Below are 15,532 nucleotides of genomic sequence, written 5' to 3' on the forward strand. Positions count from 1 at the left end.
TAATTTTTCATTGCTTTCTCTACATTCTGAATTTATTTTATGAGTAATTGCACTTCATGCGCAGTAAATAAAACTTATTCTTTTCCTTAATTTTCTTCGTTTTTTTTCTTTTTGTCCTTTTTGTATTTGTCTATTATGATACATATATATAAAATTGAAAAGATAAAGTAGAAAATATATAATTCTAAGTTAGTGACAGCGCCAAACTGCTAACGTCACAACTGGAAGAATATTTGAAGAAAAATATTTTTAAGATGAAATGAAACAAAATAAATTATTACCTCATATGTGAACTTCGTACTTGAATCTGCAACCTTCTAAATTCATCCAAAAAATTCTGTTTCCCATATGGTAATTTACGCACTTCCACTTCGATTTTCAAGATTACGTCATACAATCTCAATCTGTTGGTTTCTTTTGTTTTTCTTGTGGAAGTCGGGTATCTGGTTCTTTCGGTAATAATGCGACAAACCGTTGAAACTGCTCTCGCACTGATTGCATGGTAATACCATGCAATCAGTAATACTGCCATGTATGTCAGTACCTCCACTTTAATTTCGTTTTCGGTTAGTTGGTATTTTATTTACGTCGCCCTATAGCCGTAGCTCTATTGCGACGTAAATGAACTACAACAACATTTACGTCGCCCTAGAGCCGCACTATGGGCTATCGGCGACGGTATGAGAAACATCCCTGGGGATGATCCTTAGACATGCCATGACAATCTACATCCTCTGCAGAAAGGATGGCTCCTTTGCTTTGGTAGCCCGAGGACCTACGTGCGAAGTGGAGCACTTTACGGTAGAACAGTTTAACGAGGCGGTCACCCTCGGACCCTACTTAGGCTGATCAAAGTGGTCACCCACCCGCGTACTGACCGCAGTCAGTGTTGCTTGGCTTTTGTTGTTCTACTGGTGTTGCTCTACTTCGTGTCTTTGCGATCAGTCCACTGCGGGAAAATTTTGTTTTAGTTTTTTTCCTTTTTGATTTTTACGATGTTCTTTCTTGCTACAAACTTTAAAGCACTCCTGTTGTGGTATTCCCAAGGTAATATTTAGCGTGTTATTTCCCGTTAATGTTTTTCGGATTTCTCCTATAGTGGTAATCTTTTCAGTTCTCTTATGAGGTAATAACTTATTTTGATACTTCTGATAGTTAAGATAGTTCTGCGGACACTGGCTATAGTCCTTATTCCCATACTTGAAGTTCTTTGATTTTTTTACCCTACGGACACATTATAGGTATAGAATTTATAGGTCATATTATCTAGTTTTCAAATATGACATCAGAAATTTTTCTGCCTTAAATAAATAAAAAAAAGTAATCGGTAAAATGCTATACTTTCAATTTTTTTCTGGAAAAAAAGCGTATTATCCTGGAAATTTTTTTGTCTCAAAATGTGTATTCGTGTTCAGCACCCCAAGGAACATAAATGTACAAATAATAAATAAAAACTCACCCCAATTTTTTCAAAACGTCCATTTGTGAACTTTATGGACCAAATAAAATCGCTACGCATAAGTTATTTAGTACATTTAATACTTTTTTTTAACAGTCCTTAAAGGTTTATTCATTTTAAAGGTTCAGTCCTTAAAGGTTCATCACTTCTGTTCATTTGACAGAGTTATTATGGGTCTTATAAATTTATAACAGTGGTAGTAAATACGCATTATTATCACAAAGAGTTTCTTTTTTTATACCACTTCAACATTTAGAGATATGAATTTTCATACATGTATATGTTGAAGTGGTATAAAAAAAAAGAAACTCTTTGTGGTAATAATGCGTATTTACTTCTTCTTACACCCTTCAAAAAAATTGTATGTAATTTTTATCATAAATATATTCAATTATTGCCATTTGTTTAATTTCTGCTACCATTTTTAAAAACTTGTACTAGCCGTAGGATACCCGGCTTTATTGCTTCTTTTTTCCATATTCTAAGTTCTAATAAAATCCAAAGCACTGCGAAGGCGATTATTTCTTAGATTTTGAAGACGTTAAAAATCATGTTAGAGACCTTTTGAGCTTCAGAAAAATGATTTTTCAGATTATTTTCAAAAGAAACTGACTGAAACGTGGTGGCTCTGGGGATAAAGCCCTCACCTACCAATGAGAGAACCCATGTTCAAATCCCAGCTGTGGCTGGATCATGGGTTGCAATTCCCTTGCAGCCGGGCAAACCTTTGGATGTTTTCCTCTCCATCTAATGCAAATGGGTGTTAGTTGCATCAAAAAGCCCTTCACAAAGGCTAGTTTGTCCCAATGCTCGATCAAGGTGTTAGTTCCCTTGTCATTTGGATTGGGTTCAAAATTACAAGGCTAAAGGAGTCAAACATTGATAGCCTTAAACTCAAAATTAGGTCAGCTGTTCAACGTAGGTTATAAAAATGAAAAATTAAAATACCGTATATAACATAATAAAGACAAAAAGGATGAAAGAAAAGAGATACTAACGAACAAAGTTAAGAAAAATAATAATAATTGTTACCCTGTGCAAATCCATTTCAGGCAAATCCATGGCTAATACTATGTGCGAAACAGGCAATTCGTGTTTCTTTCTCTTTTCTACTTTACTTTTTTCTTAAATAAAAGTTAATTTTCTGAAATTATTAATAGTCAACTTCCTTAAATTATCCAGTATAATATTACCTTGCGCACATCCATTTTCGGGCCCATCCTTGGTAACTGAGAAATCAAACGCACTTCAGTACTGAAGTAAGAACGCATCATAAAACAAAACTCCTTTTTGTTACGCGTTTACCTCAATTTGCGTTTCTGATTTCATATTTTGTAATCTTGGCAATCTTGTTACGAAAATATTTTAAATCATTCTTGAAAAATTTCCCGGTCATGTAAGTTAATTTGAATTCACTACTTGCTTTACATATTTCGTTTTAGTTTTATTCTGTTTTTTTCGTTATATTTTATTTTCTGTTTTAATGTGATATTTTTACTCTATGTGTTCTATTTTATTTGTTGTAAATTTTTTGAAAGTTCCTCGCGCAATTGTATTGATATATTTTGCAATGGCTATATTGATACAATATTAGAAAGCACTCCTTTTTGCGGATATAATCGCGTGAGCTGATGAAAAGATTATATCTTTTATATTCCGGATTTGTATTAATTTTTTTTCTTCTTTTTTTCGGATTTTTTTTCTGGATTTTTATTATTATTTTTCTTTTTCCCTTTTCTAATTATTTTGTAATTTTTCATTGCTTTCTCTACATTCTGAATTTATTTTATGAGTAATTGCACTTCATGCGCAGTAAATAAAACTTATTCTTTTCCTTAATTTTCTTCGTTTTTTTTCTTTTTGTCCTTTTTGTATTTGTCTATTATGATACATATATATAAAATTGAAAAGATAAAGTAGAAAATATATAATTCTAAGTTAGTGACAGCGCCAAACTGCTAACGTCACAACTGGAAGAATATTTGAAGAAAAATATTTTTAAGATGAAATGAAACAAAATAAATTATTACCTCATATGTGAACTTCGTACTTGAATCTGCAACCTTCTAAATTCATCCAAAAAATTCTGTTTCCCATATGGTAATTTACGCACTTCCACTTCGATTTTCAAGATTACGTCATACAATCTCAATCTGTTGGTTTCTTTTGTTTTTCTTGTGGAAGTCGGGTATCTGGTTCTTTGCGGTAATAATGCGACAAACCGTTGAAACTGCTCTCGCACTGATTGCATGGTAATACCATGCAATCAGTAATACTGCCATGTATGTCAGTACCTCCACTTTAATTTCGTTTTCGGTTAGTTGGTATTTTATTTACGTCGCCCTATAGCCGTAGCTCTATTGCGACGTAAATGAACTACAACAACATTTACGTCGCCCTAGAGCCGCACTGTGGGCTATCGGCGACGGTATGAGAAACATCCCTGGGGATGATCCTTAGACATGCCATGACAATCTACATCCTCTGCAGAAAGGATGGCTCCTTTGCTTTGGTAGCCCGAGGACCTACGTGCGAAGTGGAGCACTTTACGGTAGAACAGTTTAACGAGGCGGTCACCCTCGGACCCTACTTAGGCTGATCAAAGTGGTCACCCACCCGCGTACTGACCGCAGTCAGTGTTGCTTGGCTTTTGTTGTTCTACTGGTGTTGCTCTACTTCGTGTCTTTGCGATCAGTCCACTGCGGGAAAATTTTGTTTTAGTTTTTTTCCTTTTTGATTTTTACGATGTTCTTTCTTGCTACAAACTTTAAAGCACTCCTGTTGTGGTATTCCCAAGGTAATATTTAGCGTGTTATTTCCCGTTAATGTTTTTCGGATTTCTCCTATAGTGGTAATCTTTTCAGTTCTCTTATGAGGTAATAACTTATTTTGATACTTCTGATAGTTAAGATAGTTCTGCGGACACTGGCTATAGTCCTTATTCCCATACTTGAAGTTCTTTGATTTTTTTACCCTACGGACACATTATAGGTATAGAATTTATAGGTCATATTATCTAGTTTTCAAATATGACATCAGAAATTTTTCTGCCTTAAATAAATAAAAAAAAGTAATCGGTAAAATGCTATACTTTCAATTTTTTTCTGGAAAAAAAGCGTATTATCCTGGAAATTTTTTTGTCTCAAAATGTGTATTCGTGTTCAGCACCCCAAGGAACATAAATGTACAAATAATAAATAAAAACTCACCCCAATTTTTTCAAAACGTCCATTTGTGAACTTTATGGACCAAATAAAATCGCTACGCATAAGTTATTTAGTACATTTAATACTTTTTTTTAACAGTCCTTAAAGGTTTATTCATTTTAAAGGTTCAGTCCTTAAAGGTTCATCACTTCTGTTCATTTGACAGAGTTATTATGGGTCTTATAAATTTATAACAGTGGTAGTAAATACGCATTATTATCACAAAGAGTTTCTTTTTTTATACCACTTCAACATTTAGAGATATGAATTTTCATACATGTATATGTTGAAGTGGTATAAAAAAAAAGAAACTCTTTGTGGTAATAATGCGTATTTACTTCTTCTTACACCCTTCAAAAAAATTATATGTAATTTTTATCATAAATATATTCAATTATTACCATTTGTTTAAGTTCTGCTACCATTTTTAAAAACTTGTACTAGCCGTAGGATACCCGGCTTTATTGCTTCTTTTTTTCCATATTCTAAGTTCTAATAAAATCCAAAGCACTGCGAAGGCGATTATTTCTTAGATTTTGAAGACGTTAAAAATCATGTTAGAGACCTTTTGAGCTTCAGAAAAATGATTTTTCAGATTATTTTCAAAAGAAACTGACTGAAACGTGGTGGCTCTGGGGATAAAGCCCTCACCTACCAATGAGAGAACCCATGTTCAAATCCCAGCTGTGGCTGGATCATGGGTTGCAATTCCCTTGCAGCCGGGCAAACCTTTGGATGTTTTCCTCTCCATCTAATGCAAATGGGTGTTAGTTGCATCAAAAAGCCCTTCACAAAGGCTAGTTTGTCCCAATGCTCGATCAAGGTGTTAGTTCCCTTGTCATTTGGATTGGGTTCAAAATTACAAGGCTAAAGGAGTCAAACATTGATAGCCTTAAACTCAAAATTAGGTCAGCTGTTCAACGTAGGTTATAAAAATGAAAAATTAAAATACCGGCTCTGATATGTTCTTAGTTTGTAGTTCGAAGAGATTTTAACAAAATATCAGTACAGTGTTAAATACGTCAGTTTTATGTTAGCATTTGTATTAATCTATCGTATGAACATAAAAAATCCACATTTAGTAAATCCAAAGCTTTCTAGAACCAATCAAAAGCCTGTATTTTTTCAGATCGTAAAATGTGATATGCTTACAGAAATACGGGCTTTTGATAGGCTTAATTGAGTCATTGTCATTGCGAAAATTTAGCAGAATTTCGCCCTAATGCCATCAAAGATATGATTTTTTCGCAGCTCGATGACAAAGTTAACAATCAGAAAATTGCATTCGGCATGATTGACGTGGAATCAGAAAATCAATAAAATGTCAATCAATAAATTGTCAGAAAATCAATAAAATGGAGAACGATATTTCGTCTGACCATTTGGAAGGGTCTTATAGCTATATTAGGTTTGAGTCAATTTTCTTGTTATATATCTATAATGAGGTGAAAACTTTAAATACCTCCATAAAGTTGAGTACTTCATTACTGAAGTAGAGTAGAGCCCCCAAAGAAGTTCTTGCCCCGGGCCCCAATTAGGCTAAGTCGGGTCCTGTTTAGACTAAGAAGGCAGAGACTCAGCAATATGACTTAAACTAAGTTCGAGACTTAGTACGTATACTTAAAGTATACTAAAAAAGCATAAATCTAAATTGATTAGTTAAAATTTCTTAACCGATTTAAAAGTTTCTAAAAAGAACTGTAAATGTGCATTTTGTTCTGTGCTTAGTTTCTTGACCACGCATTCCTAGCTATGATCACTTATTGACCTAAACACGCATATTAAACTGGGTCAAAAATAAAAAGTTCAACGGCGACATGTTTAAGTGATGAGTTCCCAAGATTAATTACTGTTATGAAATTTTCCGTTGAAAATAGTGTGAAATGTTATAGTTTCTTCAATGAATTGAACATTCCAATGAATTTATGGGTGTGAAATACAGCGAGGGACACCTATAACTTTTTCTGCGTTAAAGCTTCCAAACATGGTTCACTTTCAAATAATTTTTCAAATTTTCACTCACTGGTAGTTATTTAGATAGAAGAGAAAAAGTAATTCATCATTGTAATTTCTTAAATTTACAAAATTAACTATAGATAAATATTTAGATATGAATGGAATTTTTTTTTTTTGAATTTTGTATTGTAGTAACAATACAATTACGATAATCTAAGAGATTCTTTAAGTAGCTATCAGACTACTTTTTATCATTCAAAAATACAAAGATATATTTTTTCTGCTTGCATTTGATAGATTTTATGGCGCAGAAGGAACACCGGTGTCCCATCTGCTCTAATTGGGCAAGACTAAAAACAAGCAAAAACGTATGTATCGCATCTTAAACAGAAATGTATTAAAGCCAACTGCCTACCACTCCCTACATACCAGAGAAGTGGGGACACATAGTATTCACAGGAGTGATTTTTTAAACATTCCTGGTTAGGAATATATTATTAAATTGCAAAAGACCTGCAGCTTGTGGAGAGAAACTGTTTGCAGATTTGAAATCGGCAACGTAAAAATATTTTAGACCCGTTCAAAAATGTAAGGATTTTTGAAATGAGTACATTTCAAAACTGTTGTGCTGTGCAAAACTGTGAACTGCTTGAATTCACACGAGTACAGAAATTATTCCCCATTGTTATTTGATATTTTTTCTTTGAGGCTTATATTGCTTAACAATTGCTAATCACATTAAAAAAATATATTTAAATGTAACATTGAACTATTTGAAAGATGTGGTTGATTCGAATGAGCTAGTCTCCGAGTATTATTTTATTTTGGTGTACAGTCGTCACCAGTGGTGTTAAGGTAAGTTAAAATTTCTTTTGCAGTGAATGTACATTTTGTCTATGGAAAGAACTCCCCTCGTCATTCGTTTGGTACAGTGGCATTGACTATAGTTACGAGGTTTAACTGTTTCAAGTAGGGTCAATATTTAAGACAGGTTTTGGCTCGAGTCAGAGGGAGAAACTGAATCAGGGGAAAGAGAAGGTCCCCCTTTGAAATGTGCTGTTTCTTGTTTCCATTGCAGCAGACAACCTCGAACTTTGTGGCTAGGGGAGTTCTTTCGATAGACAAATTATAATCAAATTTGCATTATTACTGTTATAGTTTTATTTACATTTATATTTATTTATAGTTTGTTTGTTTACTTACAGCACATATTCTCATTCGCCTTACATCAAATTAAATGGCTTTATTGCAATAACATTTAGTTTAAAAAACAATACTCCAGTCACCAACTATGCCTTGCTTTTTTTTTTAGTGTTTATCACGCTATTTATCTCATTGTTTTAGGGCTCATCACAGATGAAGGAGTTTGCGTTGACAGATACTCTGTCAAAACTCATATAAAATCAAATCAAGGTGACAACTGAACACCAAACTTTTTTACAGTGTAGGTAATGCAGTGTAGATAATGTAATAATAATAGTATAATAATATTTGGTGAAACAATGACGTAACTGCAAAGTCAACCTAAATAGAGTAATTATCAGTTACATCATGAGCAATATATATCGTAATATGAGCAAATAATGAGAGTAATATGAGCAATATTATTGCTCATTTGGTGAAACAATGATGTAACTGATAATTACTCTATTTAGGTTGACTTTGCAGTTACGTCATTGTTTCACAAAATGAGCGATAATATTGCTCATATATTCTCATTATTTGCTCATATTACGATATATATTGCTCATTTGGTGAAGCAATGACGTAACTGCAAAATCAACCTAAATAGAGTAATTATCAGTTATGTCATTGTTTCACCAAATAACCGATAATATTGCTACGCTAAATTACACGCATTATTTACTCATGATACGATATATATCGCTCATTTGGTGAAACAATGAAGTAACTGTAAAATCAACCTAAACAGAGTAATTATCAGTTACGTCATTGTTTCACCAAATGAGCGATATGTAGGTAATAGTTTCTTACAGTGTAGGTAACCAGTGCGTTTTGTGGGTAAACTTATCCAGTGGTATCAAAATTTATGTTTTAATAAATGATTTACCGTTTAGTATATCTGATTTAAGTTATTTTGAAATAAAAAAATTGATATTAAACATGACTTTCTTCTCGTTATCTTTAGTTAGCTTTTTAAAGTGTTGGCGAAATGAGCCAAATTTTTTCAGGAATCAGGCTTAAATATTAACTACTTTATGAAGACTTTCGCAGAAAACAGAACAGTTGATTTTCCTTTCAATATATTGGAGGATATAAGTTCAGACCCGAAAAATTCAAATTACCTTTAAATGCAAATGTTTACTTACCTGCATGTGGGTTCTTTGAAACATAAGTGATTTTACGTTACATCCAAGGTTTAATTGTTGCATAGAAGACTACGCAAAAGGCAGAAATCTAGAAGAGGAGCAAATAAGGAAAGAATAATAAATGCCAGGAACACGTTTTACTTACACGAATTGATCAACACTGCAACGATAATCTATGTAAATCTATAGCTCTTTTTCTAAGAAAAATTCTACGACTTTGAAGCAAATATAGATTGTCTTATAAGTCACGATTCTTGATCACTTTATTACAGTTTGCGTAATTCCTGAGTCTTCTTAAGCGCGCAGTTACAGATTTATGCTTGTGTGCTTACGTTAATTCCTTTAACATATATAAAATATTTCATAAAAAAATTTAAAAAATGTATTTAAACTAAAAAATATGGCTTTAAGGATATATATGTAAGTTTAAAGTATTTATCTGGTTTATTTTCGATTAAAATAATAGCATTGTCACTGATCAAATAATAGCACTGATTTCATTTCATACATCAAAACACAAGATTCATTTTTCTAAAAGTCTTTCACTAAGTAAAGTATAAATTATCGAGTGCTACCATTTGCTGAGAACATTGTTGAGGATTTTTCTTTTTTTTTTACACCTTGAAACTAAGAAATTTAGAATACTATTTTTTTCTTACAGGTTGAAATAAAACTAAATAATCAATCGATGGGTAAGGCTCAATTGAAAAATAATTTTTTTCAGTGCCCACTTGTATAATGACCTAGGTCATACAGGCACCTGAAGGGCAGATTTGTTGGCCACTCTTTCAGGGGTACCATATTAGGTGGGCCAACGTTGCTCCCGCAGTAAGGACAGATAGTACAGAGAAGGAAAGAACATCCATGCCTTGCCCGAGAATCGAACCCAAAACCTTTCTGATGCTAGGGCAGTTCCCTAACCCCTATACACAGACCGGTCGGCTTAATTGAAAGAGATATGCTGGCACAATTAATTTAATTAAAAAAATACCAGTTTTTTTATATACTGTTATTTGTTGCTTTTCCTTATGGCCTTACGTTATTAGATTAACACTAGGTTTACGGATGTTTCTTATGTACTTATTTTTACGAACACGCGTCAATTTGACGCATGAACGAATACATATAACCAACTTGCTCCGGACAGTATATAAATATTTTAAAGTGGTAGTTTATCAATTGTGGTTCTTGGTTTAATAAATTCAATTTAGTAGATTTTTATGCACCACTATTTCTAAATACTTCGTAGGCTTATATAATTCACCACTTCATTTGTAAAATTATTTAGTAGATATTTACCGTTTTTTTAAATTATTTTAGCGCGTCCGGAGCAGTTGGCTTCTCTGTACTTGGAAAGCAATGTAACTATATACTATAAGGGAAAAAATGAAAATATGAGATATATATTTATGAAATATTCTGGTATTTTATTTTTTAATACTCGAACTAAGCAACTGAAACCTTCAAAATCGGACATCAATTGACATTCTGCTTTGCATTCGGCAACAGTTGTTTAGCGCTTGTTTCATTTGGATAACTATATCGGATAACGGATCTAAGTATTGTCGGTACATTCCTATTTATTATTGATGTGATGGTTGAATGTTTACTTAAAATTTTGTCTAAATTACGATCGCGTCAAATTGACGCATATCCGTAGAGATAGGTATACCACAAAGAGAATTTCAATATTTCAACGCTTCTGAAAAAAATAGACTTCAATATATATTTACCTCGATCAATGGATAAAAGTTATTACAAGAGATAAAATAAAAATGTAAACGAGTTTTGTAATTTTCCTTATAAAATTCGAAATGCGTCAAAATGACGCGTCCCGTAGTTCGTTCATTTAGAATGAAGATGAACAATGTTTCAGTTAATACTTGATAGTCAAAAATTTCCACAACCAGCAATTTTCTTCGATTTATTCCATTCAATACGCTGCAAAAAATCTATTTTCCCAGTGCTTATAGTAGGTATCATGACACGTATATATAGGTACGCATGTATAGTGCATATTAAAACAATACCAATAAACATAATTTCAGTTTTACCTATGACTAAAATTTTCTTTATTTTTCTGATTAATATTTTTAAATTGAAAATAAAGAAGATGCTCTTTATGCATCGTTAAGGTGTGTGCGCACACTTATTAAACAAAGTCTTAAATCTGAAATGATAAGCGTACCTACATATTTGACCAAACTAATAGTAACTTTTTATAAAAATGCGGAAAATAAAAGATATAATCTTTTCATCAGCCTACACGATTATATCCACAAGAAAGAGTGCTTTCTGCTATTGTATCAATATAGCCAAAGCAAAATATATCAATACAATAGTGTGAGGAGCACTCAAAAAAATTTTTACAAACATTACAGCAAATAAAATAGAACACAATAAGTAAAAATAACACGTAAAAACAGAAAATAGAATAAAAGAAAAAGAAAAAAGAGAATAAAACATAAAACATGAACTATAAAGCGAGTAGCGAATTCAAATGTACTTACATGAACGGGAAATTTTTCAAGAATGATTTAAAATATTTACGTAACAAGATTGCCAGATTGCAAAATATGAAAACAAAAGCGCAATTTGAGCGTAACAAGAGGAGTTTTGTTTTAAAGTGCCGTTCTTACTGCATTGCTGAAGTGCGTTTGATTTGTTAGTTATTAAGGATGGGCCCGAAAATGGATGTGCGCAAGGTAATATTATACTGGATAATTTAAAGAAATTGACCATAAATAATTTTAGAAAATAAGTGTTTATTTAAGAAAAAAATATAAAATAGAAAAGAGAAACATGAATTGCCTGTTTTGCACGTAATTTAAGCCACGGATTCGTTTATAAATTTATTTTAAAGTTATTTTTTTCAGTCTTAAGTGTATGCTATGTCTGTTAAACTGTTAAAAAATTCTTGGTAGTAATTTTTTTTAAAAATTTATAATAGGACCATTTGCCTAAGATTCGACGTGTACCCACGTCACTGTATTTTAATTACATCAACTTGTGGAAGATTTTTAACATTAAAGTCCGTGCTTAACTGGATAATTCTTGAATTGTTAAGATTCGATATCAGCTTAGATTTTCAGTTTCCTGCGCAATCATGAATTAGATAAAAAGATAATATCATACTAGGTGGTTTCGCTTTCGTATTGCGAAATTTGACATAAATACCAGACTGCGACATCAAGGTTTTGTAAATGCGTTATTACGTTCTGATAATATTTAATTTATGGGGTTATCTTTAAATTTACAAATTGTTCTTTTAACCATTTTATATCTAGGTGTAAAAATCAAATGGGATTATTTCTAATAATGATGAATTGAATTTTGTTATTTCTAGAAAATTCATGCGAGCTTCTTCGCAAATGCTTAAGTTAAATGAAGAAAAAAATCAAGTTTTTTCAAATTTTTAAACTTTGAAAATTGCCAATTAAAAAACCAATGATTATGTTTAACATTGTTAACCATATTATGTTTAACATAGAACAATAATTTCATTATGCCATAATTGAAAATTTCTTTGGTAGTTGAAAAAAGGGTTGTCAGCATTTATGTTTTTAATGTTTAAATTTTCTTACAAAGTTTGAAAAATAGTTATTTCACCCATTGAAGACAAATCAATAATTAAAACATATGTTTTACAAATCTATTGTATTGGTAGAATATTCCTAAAATGTTAGCCAAGTAACGTAATTTTTTGTTCGTCCTGGGGTTCGTAGAGTTTTGCAAAACGTACAATATCAAATCGAAATCAAATTATAGATTGAATTGTAGAGTGCAATAATATAAGAAACGAATGTAATTTTTACAACATAAAACTTTAATGAAATTGCCCAACACATAAATTGTGTCTAACACAAAATATAATAGGTAAAAAGAACCTCATCTCTCAAACCTTCAAGCATGAGCTTTCGAATTGTGCCAAAAGTTTTGCCATTTAAAATATTGCAAAGCATTTGTAGCTAAGAGAAAAATTGTCTACATAAAGTTAATATAGAAGCGTTTCCATATTTTTATCCAACCCTGCATGTTTCATGTGGGTAAGACGGTGAAATATGTCGATAAAAAATTAACAATTTTGTTTTGTTTTGTTTGAAACATAAAATATCATCCGTTAAACGATGACGCTCTGCGTTAACAACAGCTGAAAGTCAGAGATAAAGGATAAAATAAACTTGTATAAGTTAAAGTTTGTTGTGTAAAAACAACTTCATGGAAAGTTTTTATATTTAGATAATTACAATTTACAATCTAAATCTGTAGAATCATGTGGAAGTTAAATCTGTAGATAAATGTTTAAAAAAATCTGAAAAATTAAAGTTTAAAACTAATATAATAAACTGGCATATAAAAAAAGCCTTAGGTAATACTTCAAAATCTAAATTTTTCATAGTTGTTTAATTTTATTTGTTCTTATCATAGATTTTCATATCGTATATATATCCTTAATTCTCTTCTCTCAGGAAAACAGGATGCATACCGTTTATTATTTTTGTAATACCATCAGATTTATAGTCTTAAACATAATATTATTCTAAGAATTTCGGCACTAATTTTATTTAAAATTCCCGGAACTAGCTATGAAGACGTCTAGTTTTATATCTCCTATATTTATTCTTGATTTTTCATTGACTTACTTCTCAAGCACATAGAAATTCATTTAGAATAAAGGTTTTTTCTAAAGATTATTCATATAGAACCAAAATGATTAAGGAACTTAATGTTATAATTGCTGTTCGTAAGTATTTGATTACCTTTTTTAATTCATTAAATGATATTTCTGTGCTAATCATTTTGTTTTTGCTTACTTTTTTTATAAGGAGGTAAATTGTATGGCTATTTTAAATGCTATAAATGTACAATATATTTAAACTTTCTAATATTCTATTGTATAATAATAAGTTTTGAAACAATGATAAGCCTTATTTTTCAAGATGCTATTGTTTTTGTTTACTTGACTATAATGAGGTAAATTGTGTGGTTAATATAAATGCTACTAGTGTACAATACATTTAAACTTTTAATTCCATTCCATTGTATAATAAGGTTCCATTGTATAATAAGGTTCCTTTATTCCATTGTATAATAAGGTCTTGGGATAAAGAAAGACAACGTTGGGACTTAGGACTTTGAACACCACAGAAATTTTATATGTGTGTGTATATTTATACTGATGTATTACATGGTAATGGGTCAAATCTTCAAAGCCGAAGCTTCGCCGGACAAAACTTCGTGTGGACAAAACTTAGCACAAGCAAATTTTAAAATTAATAATTGGTGTTAAATTATTATTAATTTATTCATTAATTTTGATTGAAATTTTTTTCTATATTATATAATTTTCATAAATTCAAATTCATAATTAACTTAATTTTAATAAAAGTAAAAATATTAAACTTAATACCTTTTATATATATTATTGAATAATTTTTAGCCTATAATGATAAACGTATAATTATTCATGTAGCTTCAATAGATTTATTGAGCAGTTGAAGTTTCTTTTAAAATTACGATATGAATAAAAGTGTATCATATCAAAAATATTAAAGAATTTTAAAAAGTTTTTTTAAATAGTATTTTAATAATTGTTTTGCTAAAGAACTTTTATTCTGGGAGAGTTGAAATTTTTTCAATTTTTGTAACTTACTAAGTAGGCGGTAAGTTAAAAAAGGTAGCAAATCTATGACTTACACATGAACATCATAATGTTTATAATAGTTTAATTTTTAAAAATCAAATATATTTTAAACATATCGGCCTTGACCAGCCTTTAAATATTTTCATGGAGAAAAAAAATTAATAACTCTCTTTGGTAACAGTGATATGGGTAATATCCAAATTATTAGAAATGAATTTGCTCATTATAGTGTTTCGTTCGAGGAAATCTGTCTAAATCAACAGACCTCCACCTCTTCCAAAAAGAAAAAAAAAACTTCTCTAGCTACAGCCTGCCTGCTAAGTTCTACATTAGTGAAGTCTTAGATCAGCGAAGTTTTGTACCCACGAAATTATGGATCGGCGAAGTTTTGATCCCGAACCATATTATATTGCGTATTGCGCATGTTTATGTAAAGCTGGCAAGTGCGAAAAAAAGTAAACATTCTCTTTGAATTTTTCATATAGTACACTAGTACGTAAGCAAAAAAGTAGCCAACAGCACGTAGATGTTTAATGGTGTTTAAAATGGCACATAGATTTTTAGAAGCGTAAATAGATACACAGATTTTTAATGGCTTCTGTCTAATTTTCTTTTAATTTTCAGTTATTTTTCTTGGAAGTACAAATAGCTCATACGTGAAAGCTCTTCCTTTCATTGATGATGACAATGCAGAGAACAGAGTGGAAAGAAATTTAACTTACAGAATTCCGACTGCTGATGACATAGCACAAGCTTGGATCCTATTTTCCCTGAATAAGACACTGAATGAAGTAGATAAGAATAGATATGAAATATACGAAAATGGAAAACCCAAAATTTTTCAAGATTCGTAAGTCGCATTTATTTCTTTTTAATGCTAAACTTTTAGAACTTGAGGTTTTTTTCACGCGTGTCAAAAAATGTTAGAAAAAAAAAT

The 15,532-nt window shown here is 31.1% G+C and overlaps 1 protein-coding gene across 3 annotated transcripts in view; it reads left to right on the top strand.

Moving 5' to 3' along the window:
• The window catches only part of LOC107452057 (uncharacterized), a 51,206-nt gene that overhangs the window by 15,740 nt on the left and 19,934 nt on the right, over positions 1-15,532 (top strand). Inside the window, exons 1-2 of one of the 3 annotated variants that reach the window (XM_071182031.1) lie at positions 4,190-4,256; positions 15,220-15,445. In XM_071182031.1, coding sequence (XP_071038132.1) covers positions 4,205-4,256; positions 15,220-15,445 — 278 coding nt within the window. In that variant the 5' untranslated portion in view covers positions 4,190-4,204. Of the gene's footprint in view, positions 1-4,189; positions 4,257-13,492; positions 13,696-15,219; positions 15,446-15,532 lie in introns of those variants that run through there. The other 2 variants (XM_016068343.4, XM_016068344.3) reach the window with 2 other exon arrangements.

The sequence above is a fragment of the Parasteatoda tepidariorum genome, chromosome 6 (genome assembly GCF_043381705.1).
Source record: "Parasteatoda tepidariorum isolate YZ-2023 chromosome 6, CAS_Ptep_4.0, whole genome shotgun sequence".
Classification (NCBI taxonomy): Eukaryota; Metazoa; Arthropoda; class Arachnida; order Araneae; family Theridiidae; genus Parasteatoda; species Parasteatoda tepidariorum.